Source organism: Panthera onca, chromosome A2, assembly GCF_046562875.1.
Source record: "Panthera onca isolate mPanOnc1 chromosome A2, mPanOnc1 haplotype 2, whole genome shotgun sequence".
Classification (NCBI taxonomy): domain Eukaryota; kingdom Metazoa; phylum Chordata; class Mammalia; order Carnivora; family Felidae; genus Panthera; species Panthera onca.
The window spans coordinates 59147176-59174665 of record NC_138340.1 but is presented as its reverse complement, the minus strand read 5'-3'; the positions used below and the strand labels follow the sequence as shown (position 1 = coordinate 59174665).

Genomic DNA, 27490 nt, shown 5'->3' with positions numbered 1-27490 from the left:
TGACAGTGGGCTCATGGCTGACGTCCTGTTCAAGAGAGCACTGCCTGCATCCCCTGTGTTGGTCTGCTCTGTGATGTGCTCCCCAAGAAAACAACAGATTTTCCACAAGGGCCTTGGATAGGCCCCCCACTTCAAGGGCCTTTTAGACGCCACCAGGTGTGCAGATTCAAATGGAGTCTCCTACTACCAAACTCACTTACTGCATTTGACCACAATTAGATACGGACTGAATCCTTTTCAAGTTTCAAATTAGCTATATTTCACATAATCCAGTATTGAAAACTTTTTAATATTACTCTTAAGATCAAGGTGGAGAAGAAATTAGAGCATGCCTCTGACAGGAGATGCTAATAAGTGAGGACTCCAAGGTTGTTGCCACCGGGAACCAGGACAGGGCGAGGCACGAGGCAGGGGTCTGACGGTGGGTAAAGTGTAGGTAAGACTGAAACCTACATAGCGGACACGAGTTTCTACTAACGCACCCGGGCCCCGCAGCCAGCTCCTCGAAGGCATTTCCAGGACACCCCCCATCAGCCACCATGCGGAATCCCAGGCCCACGTACTGAAGGCTCGCTATGTTGTAGTCCGTTTTGTAAGTCAGAAGATACTTTCACGGGAACCACGAAGCCAGGAGATAAAACCGGCAGCCACCAGAAAAGCTAACTTGGATCCGTTGTGCGCTTGCAAGGTCCCTCAGAGGGAAACTCGATTCTGACATGGAAGACCATCGGCCTTAGCTCACCTCACATCGGGCTCCGAGCTAAGACGTCAAGAAGGCAGCCTACCTGCCTCTCCCAGCCAGCCGAGGCCGCGGAGCACACGCCCGCTGCTGTCTGGTCTCCTCCTCTTTCCCATCTCCATGCTGGTCCCGCGCAAGAGAGCAGGTGCATCAGCACGGACTCACTGTACGGGAGGGCATTCTTATCTGTGACAGGAATGGGGATGGGACAAGGAAAACCGAACAGCAGCGGGGCTAGCCTCAGCAGCCTTTCTGAGTGATGTCCAGTCCCGACGACTTGGTGATTTCCAAAGTTGTAAACACCTGTTGGAAAGGAAGAATGCCAAACACATTTATATTTAGCCATCGATGTTTCAGTATTGCTTTTAAGAAAGCACATTTTGAATAGTACATCGACGTTAACCTTTAAAATATGCAAAGCAGTTACTAATACAAAATCTTTCTGACAATGTGCTTTATAGTAGTTTTTCAAATGACACCAGTTGAAATCAATAAACACACAAACCTATCTCCGTACCTCACCACATGTGGGATGAATTCCAATGGTGTCATCGAGTAGCTGTTTGGTGAGCCCACATTTCATTGCAGCCGCAAATCCTTGGGTGACCTCACCAGCATTTGGTCCAAGAACATGGAATCCTATCACCCGATACTTTAATATGCAAGCATAAGAAAGAGAAGCCCTGTCAGTTAATGGTCTGAACAGGAATCTATTTATTGCAAGTTCACAGTTAACATTTACAGCATCTACTACAGAAAAAGAACTCTAATGTTGAACTGAGCAGAGAACATTATCATGAAACTGAACCACTGTAAGAATCTGTTAAATGAGCCAGTAAATGCACATCCAGAGTTAATTTGCACTCAAATTTACTAGAACAAGCAATTTACCCACTGCATGAAGGAGTTCATTAGTATGATGTAAATTTCCAAATTATGCTGAGATAGTGCTAAACAGCAACATAACAAATCTGAATTAAAGTCCAACGCTAGAATAATTCTAAGACAGCAGGTTACCCCGCTCCTAACATAACTAAGCGGAAATCAAGGAGTGGCCAGCACAGGGCTTTGCCCAGTCCTGCGTGTAGGGAGGGGCACGAGCAGACCCACCAAGACAGGAAGCAAGATTCAAACTGTCCTTTGGCCGATGTTTTTTTCATCAGACTCTTCTCTTCAATAGTGACCGTGAACAACAGATAAGGAGAGAGAAGGCAGAAGGGTCTCTGCCCACCAAATCTGGAGAAAGTGCAAAGAGCATGCGATCTCCTGCACATCTACTGGTGGATGGTCACAGAAGGCGGCGTTTCTCAGGGGGCAGGCCGTCAGAGGCCACGGGAGTGGGGGTGAGGAGTGGACTTCCCAGGGCCCCACGGAACTGGGGATCTCTGAGATGGTGCATTGCGCAGCAAAGTGGGGAAGGGGGAGCAGCCCAGAGCGACGAGAGACGTCTGACGGAAATCTCCACTTATAAATGAAAACGAAGACAGGTCTGTGAAAGGGAAAACCTTGTTCACAATTTTCACCATACAGCCACAGTAAGGGAGCAAGTACGAGGGCCATATTCTAGAAACAGCAATTTGGGAAGGAGTAAAAGGAGGGGCAGGGGACAGAGCAGAAGGCGTCCAAAGAGGGGTCGACAGACCTTGAAATTCTGCCCCAGGTCCAGCAGTCAGAAACCACAGGCGGCTCCTGGCTTCAGCAGGGGCTCTACCAACGTGACCCCAATCCCACTCACGTAGGCAGCAGTGGCGCATGCAGACCATCTCTGCCTGCTCCCTTGGGAAAGGCCACCCACCGCTGGCAGGACAGTAAGCTCCATCACTCACATCCAGAGTCACAACAAGCACCACACAACTACCACCGCCCTCGGGCGCACGGCAGTGAATGTGTCACAGCCCCGGGGTGTTTCTGGAGACTTCTGACCAGCATCCCCCTCACCACCCTGCACACCTCTGCAAGGACCAAGGGACTAAGTTCTGGAGTTCTGGCTGACTTCACCTCAGGCACTGGGACACATGCGAACTGGCCATGAGCCTGTGACACCTGTTTTCTGTTATGCTGAGAACCAGATGGATCCAGACACGTGGACTTAAACAAGAAGATGATGGTTACTTTGTAAACTTCGTACAAACATCACTTGTTGCTGTTCCTATTTATCTAGTTTTGTTTTCTCTCCAAGATTATAAATTCTTAAAAAGGGAGAGACCAAGTCCTACTGCCTTCTGCACTCAGCCTTCTTTATTTACGAGTCCTAAATAAACTGCTTTCAGTTATCAATTCCAACTCATCTCTGTTAACAGGGAAGAGACTCCAATGGCCGGCTCTCCACCTGACAGATTCTTCTTTAATGAAAGCCTTCATTAGGAATCAGTTAATTAACTAGTTTTCAGGGGCGCCTGGGTGGCTCAGTTGGTTAAGTGTCTAACTTTGGCTCAGGTCATGATCTCGCTCACGGTTCATGAGTTCGAGCCCCGCGTTGGGCTCTGTGCTGACGGCTCAGAGCCTGGAGCCTGCTTCGGATTCTGTGTCTCCCTCTCTCTCTGCTCCGCCCCCTCTCAAGCTCTGTCTCTCAAAAATAAATACACATTAAAAAAATTTTTTTTTAATTACCTAGTTTTCACTTCATGCAAGCATTGCTTTCTAAATGCTTCTGATACACGTCCAGCTTATAAACTGCACATAAACACACACATCCTACATTTTATTCGTTGATGACCAAAACTTTCATAGATCCTCTGGTTCTACACTGCCAAATTAGACAGCTCTGGAAAGAGACAACTTTCAGTGATTTTGTTTTTCTGAAGGTATTAGTGAGCCACTTGTTCAGCCTCTACAGATACATCAACGGGGTAACCGTTGGAAGGATTTCTGCCTTGCCCTGAAAGCCATCTTTAAAGACGATTCAAACCCAATCCTAGATTAAAAGCTACAGTTTAAAATGACGGCTTTTTAGCCTCCAAGCATATTACGTACATTGTCGAATTTATTGCAAATTATCTTTGCGTAGCAAGTATTGTTGTCCCTGCCAGCCACCGTCCACTCGAGAGGCCAGAAGAAGGTATGATACACCTGCAAGACATGGGAGACAGAGGCCAAGGTTAGTGTCTGTGAAAGCCACTCCCTGATACGTTCCTCAATGACATAAAGACGATAATGTCTGTAGCAGCTTTCAGAAAGTTCAAGGTTCACTTTGCAACAACGCGGATGGAACTAGACGGTATTATGCTAAACGAAATTAGTTGGAGAAAGACAAATATCATATGACTTCACTCATATGAGGACTTTAAGATAAAAAAACAGATGAACATAAGGGAAGGGAAGCAAAAATAATACAGAAACAGGGAGGGAGACAAACACAAGAGACTCTTAAATATAGAGAACAAACTGAGGGTTGCTGGAGGGGTTATGGGAGGGGGGATGGGCTAAATGGGGAAGGGGCATTAAGGAGGACACTTGTTGGGATGAGCACTGGGTGTTATACATAGGGGATGAATCACTGGAATCTACTCCCGAAATCATTATTGCTCTATATGCTAACTTGGATATAAATTAAAAATAAATAATAATTTTTAAAAAAAGTAATTGCAAGTTTGATGATCTCAACTTTGTGTCTGATGGGAGCACCTGGGCCACAGCTCCTAAAATACCAACTACACAAGTGTGTGGGCCTCTTCCCCCGCCCCCCCCCACCTTGGCTCAGCTGTTAGTCCAGAAAAATCTCCTAATTAACTAAACTCAATTTTCAAACATTGATAGCATCCTACTCTCCAGGGCAATGCAGCAGGCCCTGGTCACCTGAGAAGGTAAATAAAGACTTCGATTCTGCTTCAGTGAATTTACAGCCTGCCTACAAGGTTCACAGCCACCCCAAATGTAGGAAAAACAGAAGAAATGAAATCGTCCCAGCCGCTCAAGGATATTCAGAACACAACCTCTGCTCCTTGAGAGCCGTCACTCCAAGCACTCTGCGCGCACCTCTAAGGTTCCCCCATCCGGCTCGGTCAGCGAGGAACCAGGACGAGGACCACATGCCCTGCTCTCACAGGGGCTACGTCTCCCCAGCCTGTTCCTTCTAATCGCTCCATACAGAAGGTGATGGATTATCATCAGCTGTCAGGATAAGAAATGTATTCCCGAGTAAAATCCACAATGGAAGGATTTAAGTACGGATTCTTTGTCCTTTAATAGGATGACGTATTTTATATTTTGAATAAAGTCTTTAGTGTTTTTATAAAAATGATATAAGGTTATCATAATAATGCAGTGCAGAAAGTCACTAAGTGAGAAAAAACAAAACAAAACAAATCCATCTCCCAGAAATAACTATTTTAAATGCTAGGGAAGTATCAACTGTTGGTGCACAGGTAATAATAATGAAATTTTTATTTGAAAGATATTGAACATAGTTACTTGTAATAAAAAACGTTAGATTTGGGGGGCTCGGGGGGCTCAGTCAGTTAAGCATCCGACTTCGGTTCAGGTCACGATCTCACAGTTTGTGTATCTGAGCCCCGCGTCAGGCTCTGTGTCTGACAGCTCAGAGCCTGGAGCCTGCTTCGGATTCTGTGTCTCCCCCTCTCTCTGCCCCTCCCCTGCTCATGCTCTGTGTCTCTCTGTCTCTCTATAATAAATAAACGTTAAAAATAAAATAAAATAAAATAAAATAAATAAAAAACGTTAGACTTAACTTGTATCTAACAGAAGAAAACACCTCTCCCACACATTTTATGTATTTATTTAAAAATTTTTTAATGTTTATTTTTTTATTGTTTTTTAAATTTTTTTTAACGTTTTATTTATTTTTGAGACAGAGAGAGACAGAGCATGAATGGGGGAGGGTCAGAGACAGAGGGAGACACAGAATCCGAAACAGGCTCCAGGCTCTGAGCTGTCAGCACAGAGCCCAACGTGGGGCTCGAACTCACAGACCATGAGATCATGACCTGAGCCGAAGTCGGACGCTTAACCGACTGAGCCACCCAGGCGCCCCAACGTTTATTTTATTTTTGAGAGAGAGAGACAGATAGAATGCGAGCAGGGGAGGGGCAGAGAGAGAGGGAGACACAGAATTCCAAGCAGACTCCAGGCTCCGAGCTGTCAGACACAGAGCCCGACGTGGGGCTCGAACTCACAAACCATGAGATCATGACCTGAGCCGAAGTCAGACGTCCAACCGACTGAGCCACCCAGGCGCCCCATTTTATTATTTTTTTAATGTTTATTTATTTTGAGAGAGAGCATGTGTGCATGCAAGAATGTGAGGGGGAGGGGCAGAGAGAGTGAGAGAGTAAGAGCGAGAAAGAGAGAGAGAGAGGGAGAGAATCCCAAGCAGGCTCCGCGCCATCAGCACAGAGCCTGACGCCGGGCTTGATCTCATGAACTGTGAGAGCATGACCTGAGCCAAAATCAAGAGGAAATCAAGTGTCTGATGCTCAACCGAGCCACCTAGGCACCCCTCCCGCGTATTCTATCACAAACTTTTCAATCTCTGTGGCTATCTGGAAGAGAAGATAAATGTTTCATAACCTCAAGATAGTAGCTCCTAAAATATAGGCGGAGAAGAGAGACGATGAAAACTCTGGGGTTTTAAACAAGATTTGCCCAACTGCACGCTTGTTTCTGATTCGTCCTATGCCGCCCGCTGTAGGGATTACGGGGGTGTGCACTGACGAGTCCCACTGCCCTCTCGTTCTTTCTCGGGTTTTTGCTCCATTTTTTTCCTTTTAGTACTTTGAAGATTTTTATTTTATTTAAGTCTTTGGTCCTCCTGGTTCAAAGCGGGTGTGAAATATGGATCTAACTTTACTTTTCTCTTGAATGGCCGTCCACTTATTCCAACCCCCTTAAATAATTTAAGATAAAACACCACCTTTACCATGCATGAATTCTTCTAAGCATCCAAATCAATTTCTGGGTTTCATATTCTGTTCCACTCATCTTTCCATCCATCTGTATGTCACTATGGCATGATTTTATTTACTGTGCTGTATGATCAAGTTTAATATCTAGTAGGCTCATCTCCCTGCTCCTCTCCTTATTCAGAATCTGTTATTGCTTTTCCCTTTTAAGTTTTACTTTTTTATCAAATTATGCACAGTTATTAGGCATGATTAAAAAAATTTTTTTAATGTTTATTTATTTTTGAAGGGGAGAGAGACAGAGCATGAGCAGGGGAGGGGCAGAGAGCAAGGGAGACACAGAATCTGAAGCTGCCTCCAGGCTCTGAACTGTTAGCATAGAGCCCGATTCGGGGCTCGAACTCATTAGCTGTGAGCTCATGACCTGAGCTGAAACCAAGAGTTGGACACATAACCAGCTGAGCCGCCCAGGCGCCCCAGGCATGATTTTTGACACACTCTCTCTGCCCCCGTGCCCCTATCAATCAATCAGAGGTAACCACTTTTTCACTTCTTTTATTTTATTTCCCTCCTTGTTTCCAAATAAAATGTTTCTGTTGCTATTCCTTGAGTTTTCTATTTTAGGCTTTATTTACTGACTTGCCTCTACTGAAGAGGAGGACTTAACTCCCTTTCTTCCCCAGCCCCTACCACTCACTGGACATCCTTCCTGTCCCACGCTCCACCCTCCCTCCTCCCAATTACAGTTATATTTGCAGCTAGATCAGTATCGTACTTCCTTTACTAGGTAAAGCTGTTCATGGACAACTGGATATTCACATGCAGAAGAATGAAGTGGGATCGCTACTGTGCATCACATGCAAAAATTAACTCAAAACAGATCAAAGATCTAGGTGTAAAAGCTAAAAGTTTTTATAAAACTCTTAGAAGAAAACAAAAGTATAAATTTTCACGACTTTGGATTGGGCAATAGTTTATTCAATGTGGTATCAAAGACAAACAAAACAAGATGAACTGGATTTCATCAAAATGAAAGGCTTTTGAGCTTTAAATAATTTTTTTAATGTTTATTTATTTTTGAGAGAGAGAGAGAGACAGAGCATGAGTGGGGATAGGGCTGAGACAGAGGGAGGGGCAGAGAGAGAGGCAGACACAGAATCCAAAGCAGGCTCCAGACTCTGAGTTGTCAGCACAGAGCCCGACACGGCGCTCGAACCCATGAACCATGAGACCATGACCTGAGCTGAAGACGGACACTTAACCAACTGACCACCTAGGTGCCCCAAAGACTTTTGAGCTTTAAAGGAAACTATCAAGAGAGTCAAAAGACAATGCACAGAATGGGTGAGAGTTTTTATAAATCATCTCTCTGGAACGAGACCTGTATGTAGAACATACAAAGAACTCTTAGAACTCAACAATAAAAAGACAACCCAATTTTTAAAAGGGCAAAGGATCTGGGCACCTAGGTGGCTCAGTCGGTTAAGCGTCCAACTGCAGCTCAGGTCATGATCTCCTGGTTCATGGATTTGAGCCCCACGTCGGGCTCTGTGCTGACAGCTCGGAGCCTGGAGCCTGCTTCACATTTTCTATCTCCTTCTCTCTCTGCCCCTGCCCCACTTGCGCTCTGTCTCTATCAAAAATAAATGTAAATAAATAAGATAGATAGATAGATAGATAGATAGATAGATAGATAGATAAAAGGGCAAAGGATCTAAATAGACATTTGTCCAAAAAAAAAGATACACAAATAGCCATTAAGGCCATAACATGATTCCCAATATCAACAGTCATCAGGCAAATGCAAATGGAAACCAAGAAGAGACACCACTAGATTGATGTATTAGTTTCCCAGTGCTGCTCTCACCAATTACCACACACTTGGTGGCTTAAAACAAAAGGTGTTTATATTCTTACAGTTCTGAAGGCCAGAAATCTGAAATCAAGGTATCTGTGGGGCCAGGCTCCTTGCAAAGGTTCCAAAAGGAGGATTCCTTGCCTCTTTCAGCTTCTGACATCTCCAGGTGTTTCTTGGCTTCGGCTGCTTAATTCCAACCTCTGCTTCTGTTTTCACCTGGCCTTCTCTTCTGTCTTATAGGGACACTTGTCCTTGGGTATGGGGCCCACCCGGAAAATCCAAGATGATCTCACCTCAGGATTCTTCACTTAATTCCACCTGCAAAGACCCTTTTTCCAAATAAGGTCACCTGCACAGCTTCCAGGGGAATGGGCTGTAGACATATCTTTTTAGGAGTCACCATTCAACCCACTACAGAGAGCTATCATCAAAAAAGACAGACCACAACAAACGTTGGTGAACCTGTGGAGAAACTGGAACCCTCACACGTGGGTGCTGAGAATGTAAAATTGTGCAGCCACCTTGGAAAACAGTCTGCCAGTTCCTCAAAACATACGGTTAACCTGTGACTCAGTAATTCTACTCTTAGGTATATACTCAAGAGAACGGGCAGCATTATGTCCACACAAGAACGTGTGCAGGAATGCTCATGGCGGCTCTCTCAGCCAAAGGGGGAAACAATCCACATGCCTGTCGACTGGCGAATGGATAAATAAAATGTGGTATTATCCGTATATAATGGATTGTTGTTCAGCCAGGACAAGAGATGAAGCACGGATACATGACACAGCAAGGATGAACTTTGGAAATTAGCGGGTGCTAAGAAAAAGAAGCCAGTCACAGAAAACCACATACTGAATGATTTCACTTCCAGGAAATGCCCACAAGAAGCAAATCTAGAGACTGAAAGGAGATTAATGGTTGCCTCAAGCCACTGGTAAGGGGATGGAGGAAAACAGGGAGCAATTGCCAATGGGTACAGGACTTCTCTTCGGGATGATAAAAATGTTCTAAAATTGACTGTGGTAATGGTGACCCAACTCTGAAGTCTAAAATCCATTAAACTGCACACTTTAAGTGGTTGATTATATGGTACAGGACTTACATCTCAGTAAAGGTATTTAAAAAAATTAAGTATTCACATCTGAGTCACATGGTAAAACTATGGTTATTTTACTCTCATGAACTTTTAATTGCCATGGAATTAAAGAGTATCTTGTTTTGCCATAGACTTGATATTCCCTGGACCAACCCTAATTTATCCCAAATCTTTTATTTTTAATTTTTTAAGCTTTATTTATTTTTGAGAGAGAGTGTGTGTGAGTGTGGGAGGAACAGAGAGAGGAGGGAGGAACACAGAGAGGGAGTCACAGAATCCAAAGCGGGCTCCAGGCTCTGAGCTGTCAGCACAGAGCCCGACGCGGGGCTCAAACCCACAAACTGTGAGATCATGACCTGAGCCGAAGTTGGATGCTAAACCGACTGAGCCTCCCAGGCGCCTCTACTGCAATGGTTTTTAAACTTCCCTTTTGGATAGCTCATCTTAAGTACACAGCAATACAACTGATTTTTCTGTGTTTTCATGCCCTTCAACTTTGCTCAGTTAAATTCATTTAGTTCTGTTATGGGAGGAAATTAAGTCACACCCTCAAAACAAAGCTGTATTTTGACATCCTAACTCCTAATGCTCCAGAATGTAACCACATTTGGATAGGGGCTTTAAAGAGGTAAAGTGAGGTCATTAGGGTGGCCCTAATCCAGTATAACTATGTCCTTACAAGAACAGGAAATTAGGACACGGACACTCAGAGGGAAGATGATGTGAACACACCAGGAAAAGACAGCCATGTACAAACCAAGGAGGGGGGTCTGGAATATTCTTCCCTCATGGCCCACAGACAAAACCAACTCTGTGGACACCTTGGTGTCAGATTTCTAGCCTCCAGAACCAAGAAAATAAAAATTGGTCTTTCATATATAGCCTTTATCATGTTAATGAAACTCCTAATTCCTACTTTGTTTTTTTTATCATGAGTGTTAAATTTTGTCAAGTGCTTTTTTTTTTTCATCAAGATGATCGTGTTTTCTCTTCTTTCTATTAGTAGGGTACTGACTGACTTTCACATGTTAAACCATTCTTGCATTCTTTTTTTAAAATTTTAAAAAGTGTTTATTCACTTTGAGAGAGAGAGAGAGAGAGAGAGAGAGAGAGAGAGAGAGAGAACAGGCATGAGCAGGAGAGGGGCAGAGCAAGAGGGAGAGAGAGAATCCCAAGCAGGCTCCGCACTGTCAGCACAGAATCCAATGCAGGGCTCAAACCCATGAACCACGAGATCACAACCTGAGCCAAAACCAAGAATCGGGCACTTAACCAACTGAGCCACCCAGGGACCCCAAACCATCCTTGCATTCTGGGAATAAATACTACCTAGTTTTGACACAGTCCTTTTAATATGCTGTTTAATTTGATTTGCTAGAATTTTGAGGATTTTTGCATTAATATTCATAAAGAATTTTATCTGTAATTTTTTTTTAACATTTATTTATTTTGAGAGAGAAAAAGAGAGAGAGACAGCATGAATGAGGGAAGGGGCAGACAGAGAGAGGAGAGAGAGAATCCCAAGCATACTCCAGGCTGCCACATAGAACCTGATGAGGGGCTCAAACTCATGAACTGTGTGATCACGACCTGAGCTAAAATCAAGAGATGGACATTTAACTGACTGAGCCACCCAGGCATCCCTTATCTATGCTTTTTTGTAGTGGAAATGCCCATGATGGAAGGGTACTGGTGGCCTCATGTAAAGTTAGAAAATTATTCTTCTTTAAATGTTTGGTAGAATTCACCAGCAAAGCAATCTGGTTCTGGGATTTTGTTTGTTGAGAGGTTTTTTGATTCGCCATTGATCCGTCACCTTCCTAGTTGCTTTCTTTTTCCTCATGACTTAGCTTTTCCTGTTTATACAGTGTATCTAGGAATGGAACAGTTTCTCTAGGTATCCAATTTGCTGGTATAAAATTGTTCACAGTATTCTTCTATAATTAAAAAGGATAATTTCTGTAAAGTAAGAATATTCTCACTTTCATTTATGATTTCAGATATTCAAGTCTTCTTTTTTCCTAGCCAATCTACTAAGTTTGTCATTTCTGTTGACCTTTTTTCATAGTTTTCCTTCTGTTACTGATTTTTAGTTTCATTACTGTGATGAGAAGAGACACTTTGTACGACTCTAATCTTACAATTTATTAAGACTTGTCTTCTGCTCTAACAGCTGCTTTATCCTGGAGAAGTTTCATTTGCAGTTGAGAAGAATGTGTATTCTGCTGTTGTTGGGTAGGGTGTCCTAACGTATGTTAGGTCTCATTGGTTTATAGGTGTTCAAGTACCCACTTCCTTCCCCTGTCTGGTTGTCTGGTCCATTATTGAAGAAAGGGTATTTTCAAGTCTCCAGCTATTACTGTAGAAATATCTATTTATCTTTCTGACAATTTTGTTTTCATATATTTTTGGGCTGTATATGTTTATACCTGTTACATATTTTAGCTGTATTAAATTTTTAAAAATGTTTTAATGTTTATTTTTGAGAGAGAGAATGAAAGAGAGTGTGAGTGCAGGAGAGTCAGAGAGAGAGGGAGACACATTATACCACAGGCTCCAGGCTCTGAGCTGTCAGCACAGAGCCTGATGTGGGGCTCAAACTCACAAACCATGAGATCATGACCTGAGCCAAAGTTGGGATGCTTAACCGACTGAGCTACCCAGGAGCCCCGCTGTATTGAATTTAAAAAAAGTTTTCTTTTAATATTTATTTATTTTTGAGAGAGAGAGCATGAGTGGGGGAGGGACAGAAAGAGGGAGGGACAGAAAGAGGGAGACACAGAATCTGAAACAGGCTCCCGGCTCTGAGCTGTCAGCACAGAGCCTGATGCAGGGGTCGAACTCAGGAACAGTGAGATCATGACCTAGGCTGAAGTCAGATGCTTAACCAACTGAGCCACCCAAGCGCCCCTACTGTATTGAGTTTTTAAATCAATATATAAATCCTTTCTCTACTGTAAACTTTTTCTTTTTCTAATGTTTTATTTTAGTTTTGAGGGAGAGAGACAGAGTGTAAATGGGGGAGGGACAGAGAGCGAGGGAGACACAGAATGTGAAGCAGGCTCCAGGCTCTGAGCTGTTAGCACAGAGCCCCACACAGGGCTCGAACCCACGAACTGTGAGATCATGACCTGAGTCGAAGTCTGATGCTTAACTGACTGAGCTACCCAGTGCCCCTCAATTGTAACCTTTTTAATTTAAATTATATTTTGTCTGATAATAATAATAATAATAATAATAAAGCTCACTTTTTGTTATTTGCATAGAATATCTTTTTCTATCCTTAACTTTCAATCTATATCTTTATATCCACAGAAAGTCTCTTTAAACAACATATAGAGATCCTATTTTTTTAATGTTTTATTTTTTTGAGAGAGAGAGAGAGAAAGAGAGAGAGAGAGAGAGAGAGAGAGAGAGAGAGAGATAGTAAGCGGGGGAGGGGCAGAGAGGGGGATAGAGGACCCAAAGCAGGCTCTGAGCTTTCAGCCATGAAACTGATGTGGGGCTCAAACTCCAGAACTGTGAGATCATGACTTGAGCTGATGTCAGACGCTCAACCCACTGAGCCACCCAGACGCCCCTAGATCCTATTTTTTAAGTCAAATCTGACAAACTGTCTTTTAATAGCACACCTTCATCCATTTACTTTTAACATGATTACTGATAAAGGAGAATTTAGTTTTGTGTATATCTGCTGTAGGTCTTATATGGTTTTCACGCCTTTCACTCCTTAATTCCTCTACTCTTGCCTTTTTTGTACTTAGTTTATTTTTTGTAGTGCACCATTTTGACTGCCTTATTCTTTCCTTTTTGGTATATTTAAAGTTATTATCATAGTAGTTACCTTGGGAATTACAGTTAACACCTGACATTTATAATAATCTTGTTGGAATAATACCTACTTAGTTGCAATAGTATGCAAACATTCTGCTTCTATATACCTCCATCCCCCCCCACCTTTTATATTCTTAACTGTCACAGGACACATTTTATACAATGCATGCTCATTAACTTGGATTTATAATTATGTTTGCTACATTTTCCTTTTAAATCACACAGCCAAAAGAGAGAAGTTACAAACCAAACCAAAAGTGCAGTAACACAGGTTACGCACCTAAGAAGTTATCTTTACTAGTGTTCTTTGACTTTTACGATAGCTTCTAGTGTCCTTTCATTTCTGTCTGAAGGAGTCTTTACAGCATTTCTTTAGGGCAGGTCTCCTAGTAAATTTACTCAGTTTTTATTTTTCTGAAAATATCCTAATATCCTTCATTTCTGGGGGCGCCTGGGTGGCTCAGTCAGTGAAGCGCCGACTCTTGATTTCAGCTCAGGTCATGATCTCACGGTTTGGGAGTTCAAGCCCCGCATTGTGCTCTGCTCTGATGTTGCGGAGCCTGCTGTGGATCCTGTCTCCCTCTCTCTCTCTGCCCCTCCCCTGCTTGCATTATCTCTCTCTCTCTCAAAATAAATAAATAAATTAAAAAATATATATATCCTGGGGCACCTGAGTGGCTCAGTCAGCTAAGCGTCCGACTTCGGCTCAGGTCGTGATCTCGCGGTTTGTGAGTTCGAGCCCCGCGTCGGGCTCTGTGCTAACAGCTCAGAGCCTGGAGCCTGCTTCCGATTCTGTGTCTCCCTCTCTCTCTGCCCCTCCCCTGCCTATGCTCTCTCTCAAAAATAAATAAACGTAAGAAAAAAAAATTTATAAAAAAATATATATCCTTCATTTCTGAAGGACAGATTTGCCAGATACAGAAGTCTTGGATGATAGTTTTCTTTCTGGACTTTAACTATTTCACCCCACTGTCTTCCAGCCTCCGTTGTTATGAAAAATCAGCCGTTTACCCTGTGAAAGACCTTTTCATATGATGAGTTGCTTCCCTCTGGCTGCTTTTAAAACTCGCTCTTTTTCTTAGGGTTTGAACAATTTGATTGTAGTTGTCAGCATGGATCTCTGAGATTACCCTGCTTGGTTGTGTAGGTTGACTATTTCATCAAATCTGGGAAGTTTTGCCCATTACTTCCTCAAATATTTCTTCTGCCTCTTATTCTCTCCCATCTCCTACTGGGAGTCTTTTAAGGCATAGGCTAGCATGCTTCATGCTGTCCCACTCATCTCTTGGGATTTCGTCATTTTTCTCCATTCCTTTTTCTTTCTGCTGTGCAGACTGTAATTTCAATGGTCTTATTTTCAAGTTCATTGATGCTTTCTTCTGCATACTTACATATATGCTGCTGAACCCTTCGAGCAAGTATTTCAATTCAGTTATTGTACTTTTCATCTCCAGGATTTCTTCTTGGTTCTTTTTCATAATTTCTATCTCTGGAATGATATTTTGTTCAGACACTGTTCTCCTGATTTCCTTTAGTTATTTGTCCACAGTTTCCTTTAGCTCACTGAATATATTTAACGTTGATTTAATAGTCAATTTAATGTCTTTGACGAATAATTCGAAAGTCTGGGCTTCTTCTGGAACAGTCTCTGTCAAACTCTTTTTTCCTTTTCTGTTTTTTTTTCCCCCCCCTTTGGTAGGTTGTTACTAGTTAAACTGTGTCCTCCAAAAAATTCATAAGTTGAAGTCCTAGCCCACGGTATCTTAGTATGTGATCAAATAGGGTCAATGTATGTGTAATTAGTTAAGATGAGGTCATTCTAGAGTAGGGTGGTTCCCATAATCCACTGTGACTGGTGTCCTTGTAAAAAAGGAAAGTTTTAGATAATCTCACACACAAATGGGAATCCCAAGGAAAGGTAAGATCTACAAGCCAAGGAATGACAAAGACTGCCAGCAAAACCCAAAACTAGGAAAGAGGGATGGAACAGATTCTCCCTCACAGAAATCAAATGGAAACAACCCTATCAACATCTTGATGGTGGACTTCTAACCTCTAGAACTGTGAGTCAATAGAATTTTGTGGTTTAAACCCCAATTTGTGGTACTTTGTTATGGTAGTCCTGGCAAACGAATATATGCTGTGTTTTTTCCCTTAAGCCTGGACATTCTGAGTATTAGAATATGGTACCTGGAAATTATATATTTCCACACCTCAGAGATGGCTAGGGTTTCTTGCTTGTTGAGGGCTAGAGTTATCCACATATGACTTTTCCAAACTGTTTTTGCATACTATATGTTCATTGTTGTGGTTTCTGTTCCACTGTCTCGGAGGTCAGCCAGGGACCTGATAAAGATGTCCTTAAATGTCTGACTCCCAAAAAGGAGGTGGGGGGGGGGGGGGAGAAGGGAGTATTCTCTCTTGAAGTCCCACTGCAGCAGGGAAGCCACTTCAGCTTGTGGAGGTTGGTGCCGAACCCTCAGCCATCAGAAGCAAGGATCAGCAGTCAAAACACCGCCCCAATGTCTGGAGGACAAGGTCCTTACTGCCCACTCTGGCACCAGCCAGCTGCACCAGGAACAGAGGCCACCAACCCAGCAGCTACCCACCATGGTGCTGGCTCTGTGGGATGTCAGCCATTAGGAAAACACAGAAACCCACCACAGATCCCTAGCCTCGTCCTCAAGTTCTCCTCTGGGCACTGAAAGTACACAACTAGGCTCGAGGGTTCCAAAAGAATTGCTTCAACCATTTCCCACCAGTTCAGATGTTGTCTCAGTGAAGGGATGGATTCCTGCTTCACCATTTTCCATAACATCACTGTTGTCCATCCATCTTTATCGTTGGGTAGTAGTCCCTGGTATGGATGTACCGCCTTTTGTCTAACCATTCATCTGCTGAAGAATATTTGTTTTTTTCCCAACTTGGAGCTATTATGAATAAAGCTGCTACAAAATTCACGTATACATGTTAAGACTGCATTCCTTTGGGATAAATGCCCATCCAATTGGGTTTTTTAAATTTCTGCTATCATCTCTTGCATTTACAACAGGTGTCTGTTGGTTCTCTTAATGTTACTTCTGAAAGATGTCCTAGTCTCTGTTCATGAGTGTAATACATTATTCCTGTGCATAGGTACAGTCTGTTTCTTGCAAGTTTGATAACCTTTGATTGCTCATATTAAATGCTGGGAATTAAAAAGATGTTTGACTTTGGGGGTGATAGAACTGTGTTTTATCTTGATTCTAATGACAGTTTCAACTGTTTGAACTCATAAAACTGTACACACACACAATAAATCTTCATTTTTCTTTAAGTAAATTATGCCTCAATTAAAGATATTTTTCAAAGTTTGAAAGCTTTGAGCTCATGTTTACAGCAAACTGAATCTGAACTTTACTGTCCAATTATCTAACAGGGAAGTTTATTTGGGGACCTTTATTCAGTATCTTCAGGTCATTCTCAATGGGCTTGTCAGAGTCCCTGGAGAAATCAGACTCTACCAACCTCTGGCTGGACAAGGGTGACAGATGGTTGCCAGAGTTCCGGGAGCTCAGTGGGAGGAACTGTATTTGCTCATTTCAGGACTGTGCTGGGATAACGCCCACATCTTCATTTGATCCCAGTGCCCCCAGTCAAGAGGATTTGGTTTTATCTATCTCCAGAAAATAACCGTCCAGGTATTTACCAGTGTGTGGAAAGTGCTCTGTAGAGTGTCAGGGAGGTGAGAGCCTCACTCTTTCTTAAATGGGCTTTCTGATGATGTCAGCTGGCCCCTCCAAGTCCCTCCCAGAACCACATGGCGTTCCTAATTTTTGAGGCTTGATGACTCTGATGAGAAGTGAAGTTGTTTTTTGACTTTCCCAATACCTGTTTATAACCTTTTTTTTTTTTTTTTACCACTCATCTATCTCCTTTTTCCCCCAAGATCTCATTGCTGTTTCTCTCCTTTACTATCCCCCTATCCTTGAGAGATTATTTTTAAAGGCAGATCCCTTTCCCTCCACATCACTCTATTGTCTTTGGCACTGAATGTCCTTATAAAAAAGCCTGGGGCCAGGTTGGTTCATTGGCCTTGTGAATGACTAGCTTACCTAGAACATGTTTGTGTCAATCGTGCTACATCAGTTTCTCCTAGAAAATGGTATGTCATTTCAATCTTCAAATTCAGTCATTCTTTAATATTAGGATGCTTTCTTCTGTCACATTTCCGAATACCACTTCTGGACCACTTGTCGGATTTTCCACTGCAAGGTGTGAATTATATTTACGTTGGCTCATCCTTGTTTATGCATATCTATCATCCGTATCTCAACCCTTCCTACGTGATGAACTTTATTCTCAGTCATCTGCTTCTTTTGGTTCCAAGGTATTTGGTAGCTCAGCGATAGAGTGGTTTTTTTTTTCTTCTTCTTCTTCTTTTTTTTTTTTTTAACGTTTATTTATTTTTGAGACAGAGAGAGACAGAGGATGAACATGGGAGGGGCAGAGAGAGAGGGAGACACAGAATCTGAAACAGGCTCCAGGCTCTGAGCTGTCAGCACAGAGCCCGACGCGGGGCTCGAACTCAGGGACTGTGAGATCATGACCTGAGCCGAAGTCGGACGCTTAACCGACCAAGCCACCCAGGCGCCCCGATAGAGTGGTTTTTGTTTGTTTGTTTGTTTGTTTTTTCAATATATGAAATTTATTGTCAAATTGGTTTCCATACAACACCCAGTGCTCATCCCAAAAGGTGCCCTCCTCAATACCCATCACCCACCCTCCCCTCCCTCCCACCCCCCATCAACCCTCAGTTTGTTCTCAGTTTTTAACAGTCTCTTATGCTTTGGCCGATAGAGTGGTTTTGATGGTCAACATGACCTTAACAGTCAGTACAGATCTTACTCCCCCGCTCCCTCATTCCACATAACACGTATTCAGTAGGAAGAGAGTGGGCTGTTTCACCCAGGAGAAACCCCGATATCTCTTTCTTTCTCATTTCTATCTCTTCTCCTAAGTGGCAGTATCAGGAATGGAATCACTGCACTGGGGGAAAAACATACAGTTTCTTTTTATCTGTCTCCTTTAGGTAATAATTTCCCTAGTGTTGGCAGGGGTGCTTAGCCTCACCTTTTCCATATCATAGTAATAAGCAAGGGGAACTAGAAGCCTACAGATTGTGCCATAAATATGGTGAGTTTTTAGAACAAACCGTAGACCAGTGTGACTGGACCATTATAAGCAGGACAGACAGCAACGCGAATGGCCTGATTACATGATGCCTCTTCTTACAAACAGTGATGAGTTCAGATAGTATTTTCTGAACACCGGGAAATCATCAAAAAGCCTTATGCTGGGAAAGGGCATAACTGATTTATTTATATATATATATATATATATTTTTTTTTAATATTTATTTATTTTTGAGACAGAGAGAGACAGAGCATGAACAGGGGAGGGCCAGAGAGAAAGGGAGACACAGAATCTGAAACAGGCTCCAGGCTCTGAGCTGTCAGCACAGAGCCCGACGAGGGGCTCGAACTTACGGACCACGAGATCATGACCTGAGCCGAAGTCGGATGCTTAACCGACTGAGCCACCCAGGCGCCCCTGATCTATACTTTTAAAAGCTCTTCTGGTTGATGTGTGATGACCAGTTTGGTGTGGACTAAGAGTGAGCTGAACGCAGGGAGAACAGGAGATGATGGTGGACTGACATAGGCTGGGGAGGGCACGGGTATAAAGAAGCAGGAACACACAAGACATACTCTAGGAGCAAAACTGACAGCACTTCCTGGTAAACTATTGATGGTGACCAACAAGGAAGCCTTAAGGATGGCTCTCAGGTACATCAGCATGTAGAGGGAGTCTTCCCTGGGAACCAAGGATTTTAATAGACTCCCAAAGGAATTCATATTGAAACAGGTTAAAACCTTGGTTCTAGACACTTGAAAATTTTGTATTTTACCAGAGAGCAGCACATCAACACAGCCATATTTTGGCCTCTTCAGGAATTACTTTTTTAATATACTGTGCTGTGGCATTATGCCATGGGATTGCGTTTCTGGCTCTAATAAGAAACAGCTCTATAAAACCCATAATTATATTTACGAAGGGGATACTTTCAGGCTATTGTTCACCATATCTCAAAGCCTGTTTTGTGAAAACTTGAGAAATCTCCCTCAATTCTCCCTCCCCCAGTCAGGTGGCAGGAAACGCAGAGGTAGATTTTTAGGTTAATTCTAAAGCAAGTCTATGGGACTTCATGGCATGAATTCTGCAAACTAACAAATTTGAGGGTTTTTTTTATATTAAATATAATTTCTAATATTTCTTTTTCTTCTAACACCATTCTATTCTTTTTTCTTCCCACCTCGATATCCTCACTTTGAAAAAATATTATCTATGTGTTTTTGAGAGGCTTCCCCAAGTCTCTTCACAACAGGAATTTTAAAAAAATAATAGACCAAATTTCTGATTAGTAAATTTAAAAAATAATAAATAAATAAATAAATAAATAAATAAGAGAGAAAGAAAGAAAGAAAAGGTTAGTTGATCTGCAGTGACCTTAGGAAAAAGGTCCTGACATAATCCCAGAAACCCAGGGAACTCTTTTCCTATAAAGACATTCTTCTGTCTGGCATATAGCCTTCTATATTCTTCCTCTCATGTGCCTGTCTTTCTATCTTAATTTCTCATTAACTTCAAATGTTTTGAACTAAGCGTTAAACCTGTAACTGTTCACACGGTTCCAAAACTCAAGTCAAAGTTCACCACTGCAGAAAATAAATGACCCGTTCCTACAAGGAATTACAAACGCTGATCAAATACTATCCTCTAAAACGTCTGCTTCTCATTGAGAACAACCATCTAAAATAACATTATAAAGTACATATGTAGTTTTAAGTAGTCTTCAATCCCAGTGCGGGGCCCAACATGGGGCCTGAACTCATGACCCTGAGATCAAGACTTGAGCTGAGTCAGACGCTTAACCGACTGAGCCACCCAGGGGCCCCAACATTATAAAGTTTTAATCATGTATACGAGAAATGTATATAAGGCCACTTAACTAGTGCTGTCACTTAAAGGAATTCCCAGTAACTGAGGTGCCTTCAAGGGAGAAGAACGATATTTCAATTCTCTTTTGCTGAAAACATCAAGTACTAATCATCTTCCTGCTCTTTTTACTCCTCCCTATCCCCCCTATGTTGGAAGGGTGTGCCGAAAAAAACCCATTCAACCTGTTCATCAAAATACAACGTAAGAAAATATTTACTTAGAAGCTTGTTATGATTGGATGGGGCAGGGGCGACAGGGAGGTGGAAATAAACGTGTATGGAGGACATCTTTTTGGGAATCTGACAGCCCACAGCCCACAACAGGCTGACAACCCTGGGAACTGTCCCACCTCCCACCCCCCTACTCCTCCCCCACCCCCCGCCCACCGGAGGCCATAAACAATGCAGGCTTCCAGAGCCGTGTGGATGTGACACGAGCCTGGCTACCGCCATGTGGAATGGAAGTGGGTGCACGGTTGACCCAATTTGGACCCATCAGATGTCATCTCCCATAATTTGGAACTGAGACTGAGAAACAGTGAGTCAGTCGATTCCTCCTAAGACCAGCACTATGGGATAAACTCGTCTGTCGAAGAAAGGCCATGTTTTGGCTGCTATGTGCATACCAGGGGCAAATACAGTCCGTGTGCAAAAAGCAGAAGAATGAACCGCATGCACGTGAGTTGCAGTTCCTGGTTCTTAGCTCTTCCTGAGGCCTTGATCCCCTCCCGCATTCCTAAAAGTTTTATAGTAACTTGTGCTTCCTCTTATAAGCTTACTCCAATAGACGTTTGTCACTTGTGACCCTAGGTCCTAATGCATACGTTGTATGTCTCCCTTTCCCCAGCTGTATTATTATTAGCTAGACAAGGAGAGTTAAATTACTGAATTCCTAATTTTCCTAAAACAGGAATATGATTTCCTACAATACAACTGTTACGGTAATGTGCAAAACAAAAAGCGACAGCAAAGTCAGTTGACAGAAAGAGAACTTCTAAAAAAGTAAGCAGTAAATTAAAACACAATCTTACTTCGAGATTCTCTTTTTTATACACTTCAATAGCTTTCTCTTCAGATAATCCACAGCAGCCGTATTCCAAAGGAGTAAACACTGTAGTTGGAACATTAATGTAATCACACTGAAAGATAAACAAATTACATCTGCTTATTTTGGGACACTTTTCACAGCAAACATCTATATTACATACATCTACAGAAGGAGAAGAAGGAAGTCCGGTTCAATGTGACTCATTTTACCCTATCACTGCGTCGGCGCATTCCAAGTTACCCAAAAGGATGGGGCGAGCCCAACTCCAGGGCAGAGACCAGCTCTCCCAGAGCCCACACCCGACTTTCGTTTCTGAAACAGAGCAGTAGGGGTGGAGTGCCTCCAGAGACTCTCTAAAATGTCTTCTTTCCATCCCCGGGATTCCAGACCCCGCTCCCCCAGAATACCTTTACCAGGCAACCGAGAATCACACTATCTCGGTGGGAGCTGAGACCACCCTTGGCCGTTCACATAACTACAAAGAAGCAGTTCGACAGTGTTGGAGGGGGTGACTGCCCTGGACCCATCAAGGGGAGATGGTGTATGTACAGTGGGGGGGATAACGTGGGGACCGGGATCTCATAGGTCCTGTGGTTCTGGCAGAGCCCCCAGAGACCCCTTATGAGACTAAGGCAGGGTGTGAGTGGACATCACAGGGAGACTGCAGACCCTGAGCGCTTCACGCATCTCCCAGCAGCTCTGTGCACCTGCCTGTGGGAAAGTGAGTGTGAGTGCAGGTGGCATCTCTGCCTGGAAGAGGGTGTCTTTGTGACAGCTGGAGGAGAACGGGAACACACTGGCGGAAGTGTCATAAAAACCTTGCGTGGAGAGAAAGGGTGCAGCAGCACAGAAACGATAGAGGGTACAACCAGAGATAGAGGTCTCTAGGCCCGTCCATCCATAGCCCCTCAAGGGGCGACACTGCCCATAGCACTATGTGGCCCCCCAACCTTGCCAACAGGTTGTTGGTGATTAGGTCAAGGGTGACAAAGAAAGCCAAGGCATAAGCTGGCCAGAAACCTATGTAGAAAAAGATAAGCTACGTTAATCAAATTCTTTCTTTTGCAGGAAGTTGAGCTCGAAGCAAAGAAAGAATCCCCTGGTGGCCGTAGAGCCGTAGCCAAGTTAGGCTAATGGAAGAGCACCCTGTGAAGCAGAGCACCCCCAGAGCAGCCGTGACTCCAGACCCAGTTCTAGCTCCAAACACAGTGCGGCCTGGTCCCAGAATGCCGCTTATTCAGAGTCACTGTGCATTGCAACTTACTAATTTACAGGATCCTTGTAAGAAACCCCCTCAGTTTGCGTCACGTGAGTGAGTCTCTATTTCTCATTACCCAAGACAAAAACCAATCAACACGCCACCAGGTATCCCTCTATCGGTGAGGTGGACGGTATACGTGGGCCTAGAATCTTTGAGTTATGTGCTCTAATACCACTTCAGTTTTGCTAACCTACAAATCATGGGTAAGCCCAGGATTTTTCTTTTCTTCCACACGGCTAGAGAAAAATCACATAACCACAGGGACTGCCTTCATCTTTCCGGACTTCTCTCAGGCCCTCAGATATTCATTGATTCATTTGCAGTTGCACCGTGAATAATGTGGAGGTTGGGGTGCTGAACCTCCATGCAGTCAAAAACCCATCTATGGCTTTTGATCCCACCCCGCCCCGAAAAAGTTAGCTACGAATAGCCTACTGTTGACTGGGAAGCCTTACCAATAACACAAACAGTCGACTAATACACGTTATTACGTTATACGTATCGGATATTGCATTCTCGCAATACGGTAAGCTAGAGAAAAGAAAATGTTATTGAGAAAATCATAAGGAAAAGAAAATACATCTATAGCACTGTCCTGTGTTTACTGAAAAGACTCCACTGTAAGTGGACCCACACAGTTCAAACCCTTGATGTTCAAGGGCCGGCTGTATTGACCAGCAACTGACCCCGTGTCCCACGGCTTACGGGGGAGGCTTATTCTCAATGGATGCTTTTTGTCTCTGGTGTCCTAACAATTAAGGATAATGAAGAAGAAATTCCTCAATGTTCCTTCCTTTCATCTGAAACATTTTTTCCACATCTTAGACCATCTCCTCCAACTGAATTGGACTTCGTCTTGCCTTGCCTGTAGCCTTCCTTTTGGTCCTGTACCTTAATGCTCACTTTTTCTTCATATCCTAACCACACTGCTCCTCAAAGCCACCTGGATTGACTTCTCGGAGCATTAGGCAACTACTCTGCCTCCATACACCCCGAAATGCTAACTGCACTGTGACAATGTATGTTCAGCATCCCAGGCCCCACCTGCAGACCCACATCCTAGCAATGCCTCCATGTATACGTTCAAGGTCTTCATTCATGACCTCACGAGGCATCTGGCGCGATAAAAAAGCAGAACACAGCATCCTTTACAAAGCATGTGTGCTCAGAACGCTTCACCTGAACTGAATCATGCAAAACCATCAGAGAAATTCAGAATAGAGACACTACAAGGAAAGAAGTCTGAATTCATCAAGAATCAAAGTCATGAAAAACAAAACAAGCAGACAATTAAAGGCAGGGGGACGATGCCAGTCTAAAAGAGCTTTAAGAGTCAGAAGAGTTGAGTATGCCACGGTAAGCAAACACGTGCACATGCACACATGTGATGGACATCTGAGGAAATCTGAACAGTGTTTCATTTTTGTTGAATTTCTCAGATAGAATAAGAGAACTGTGGTTATGGAAGTAAATATCCTTGTTCTCAGAAGATGTGTGTTGAAGTATACAGGTGCCAAAGGTCACTGATGCCTGCCACTTACCTCAAAAAGCTCTGGAAAAACAAAGTACACGCATGTACACATACATATTCAGAGAAGGAGAGAGAGCCAAGATGGCAAAATATTAATAATGGGGGGATCTGGAAGAAAGGGTAATATGGGTGATTGTTACTATTCTTCCTGTGGTTTAACATCTTTCTAAACAAAAAGATAGAGGGAATGAAGGTCTCAACAGTCCCCACCGCATAGAGAAGGCCTTTCCAATTCATTACTGTGGCACGAGATTTTTTTTTTATATAAATTTTTTTAATGTTTATTTTTGAGAGAGAGCTAGAGGGTGAGCAGGGGAGGGGCAGAGAGAGACAAAGAATCTGAAGCAGCCTCCAGGCTCCAAGCTGTCAGCACAGAGCCCAATGCGGGACTCAAACTCACAGACCGCGAGATCATGACCTGAGCCGAAGTCAGATGCTTAACCGAGCCACCCAGGCACTCCTGGAATGCTGTAGGTATTGTGGAAGGGACAGTTCCTCGTGTGGAACAGAACATTTAGCATTCCTCACCCCCACCCATGCCCTTCCTCCGCCAACACTTGCACATGTCCAGAGTGCTCTCATGGAATGGGGCATGACGTGTCCAGTTGGGAACTCTAACAGACTGCTCACAGTCCTGGAGCAAACCAAGCCCTGCTGAGCTCTGTGCTTGCCTCTGCATTATCTACTTACCAGAACAGTCCTGTGCTTCCTCAGTTTTTAATTACTCATCCTGCAAAGCCAGTACCACATCTTTGATCGAACGCAATGAAAGGTGCAGGACATGGTAGGAATCATCTCCGTCACACTTGGCAGAGGCGAAACTGAGGCACAGAGACTTGAAACAACCTGACCAGGTTCACACACCAGCAGGCACTGAAGTCAGGGCCAGCAGCCATCCACCTGGGACACCTTTATCAGTCCAATCAGTCACAACTAACTGCCCCTTGTCTTACCTTACTCATAATCCCCCACCCGCCTGGGAAGCCCTTTGGCACTGGATCCATGCCAATCCTTCGTATATCACCCAGCATCTTGCACATCTTGCCATCTTGCACACGGCAGGCACTCAAACCATATTTGTTGAAAATCATTAGTAAATACTAATTTATCTGTGAGGAACCCTTTACTTGCAAAACAAGCACACAAGTGTTGATTCTTTTAATCGCAATTTTGATTTAGATATCATCTCAAAAAAGACAGCAGGAAACTCACCTTTTCCAAAGAGCCCCCAAAAAGTCTTCTAGCCAGCAGCTTGCCTGCCTGTATGGCAACGGGTGTGAGCTCAAGTTTACCCTCCAGAATATCCCCAACAGCATACACGTAGGGCACATTGGTCTGTTCCACATCGTTTACTGGTATTTTGCCAGTCCTTGCAGATTTTGGGAAGGAAACAAAATACATTATGGCTCACTCCGTACTGCTGCATGACTACCACTAACTCTTCCAAGAGAAAATGACTAAACACGTAGTGTAAAGACCTGCCTCCAAGAAGTGATGCACCTCAGGCATCAATGTCTATAACACCAATGGCTAAAATCATAAGAGTTTCTGCAGCTCCAAAAAAGCCACCTTTTGGGTTGGTGAAACCACACTCATTTTCTAGATGCCAAGGATATCTCCAGATTTCCCCCAAGTCCCACTTAGAGCTTTGAAGTTTTTCTCCTTGCTTGACCAACGACATAAAAATTCACTCTAAATCAAACAGTGGATGAATACATTTCCACAATTTATTTTTTAAGATCACTGTTTAATGTATCAGCTCTTTAAGACACACAATAAAGAATTACTGATTAATGAAAAAAACTGATACTAATAAAGAGCTGGACACTATCAACAATAGCCAAAATATGGAAAGAGCCCAAATGTCCATCGATGGATGAATGGATAAAGATGTGGTGTATATATATGCAATGGAGTATTACCCAGCAAACAAAAAGAATTAAATCTTGCCATTTGCAACTACGTGGATGGAACTAGAAGGTATTATGCTAAGTGAAATTAGTCAGAGAAAGACAAATATTATATGACTTCACTCAGATGAGGACTTTAAGATACAAAACAGATGAACATAAGGGAAGGGAAGCAAAAGTAATATAAAAACGGGGAGCAGGACAAAACATCAGAGACTCTTAAATATGGAGAACAAACAGGGTTACTGGAGGGGTTGTGGGAGGGGGGATGGGCTAAATGGGGAAGAGGCATTAAGGAATCTACTCCTGAAATCATTGTGGCACTAAATGCTAACTAACTTGGATGTAAATTAAAAAAAATAAATAAAATGGTAAACAAACAAACAAATACTTGCACAATACTTACTGTGAAATAAACTTAAAGCATTAACACTTTGCATCTTAATAACTAAATGGGAATTTCCAAGAGGTGGTCTGTAGAAACATTTTGCTTTGTGCAGCCACAGTGCAATGATCCCATGTGTACTCACTTCTTGTTGATTTTGACACCAATCTTATCCAAGCCCATTTTCCTCGTGCAAGAGTCACGACCAATTGCTAACAAAACCTATATTTAGAGCCAGATCAAAACCACAAATTGTCAATATCAGGAATGAGAGAGGTTTGGAACATCACTAGAGATCTTTCAGACATTAAAAGGATAGTTGAATGTTATGAACACGCTGTGCCAAAATCATTTCCTCAGTTTAGATGAAATAGATTCCTTGAAATACTGTTCAACCAACTCACACACATGCAAATCTAAGTAACTCTATGTCATGTGCTAACTTATGTCCCCGCCCCCGCCCCCCACAAATTCACGTGTTTTATCTTAACCTCCAGTGCCTCAGAATGTAATGTGTTTGAAGACAGGGCGATTAAAGAATTAAGGCAAAATGAGGCCGTTGGGGTGGGGGGCCCTAATCCAATATGACTGGTGTCCTTATAAAAACACGGGATTGGAAAAAAAAAAAAAAAAAAAAAAAACACGGGATTGGGAGACAGAAGACACAGACTATGGGGCAACCACCTGAGGACACAGGGAGAAGGTGCCATCTGCAGGCCACGGAGAGAGGCCTCAGAAGAAACCAAACCTGCTGACCCCTTGATCTGACTCACAGCCTCCAGAGATGTTAAGAAACTCAATTTCCCTTGCCATGTTATCTTACGGCAACCCTAGCAGACAAACATACCCTACACTCGTTAGAGAAACTAGATCCACCATTTGTAAACTTCCCATAAATTAACTCAAGACCCAAATGACTTCGCTGGT

At 43.1% G+C, this 27490-nt stretch overlaps 1 protein-coding gene across 4 annotated transcripts in view; it reads right to left on the bottom strand.

Annotated features, from left to right (window-relative positions):
• Positions 1 to 270: 270 nt before the first annotated feature.
• Positions 271 to 27490, bottom strand: part of TXNRD3 (thioredoxin reductase 3) — a 79344-nt gene continuing 52124 nt past the window's right edge. For 3 of the 4 annotated variants that reach the window (XM_060631949.3, XM_060631948.3, XM_078442676.2), the window contains exons 11-16: positions 26709 to 26785; positions 25481 to 25637; positions 21460 to 21567; positions 3713 to 3808; positions 1257 to 1391; positions 271 to 1042 (exon numbers count right to left, since the gene is read on the bottom strand). In XM_060631949.3, coding sequence (XP_060487932.2) covers positions 980 to 1042; positions 1257 to 1391; positions 3713 to 3808; positions 21460 to 21567; positions 25481 to 25637; positions 26709 to 26785 — 636 coding nt within the window. In that variant the 3' untranslated portion in view covers positions 271 to 979. Of the gene's footprint in view, positions 1043 to 1256; positions 1392 to 3712; positions 3809 to 19730; positions 19845 to 21459; positions 21568 to 25480; positions 25638 to 26708; positions 26786 to 27490 lie in introns of those variants that run through there. The other variant, XM_081795002.1, reaches the window with a different exon arrangement.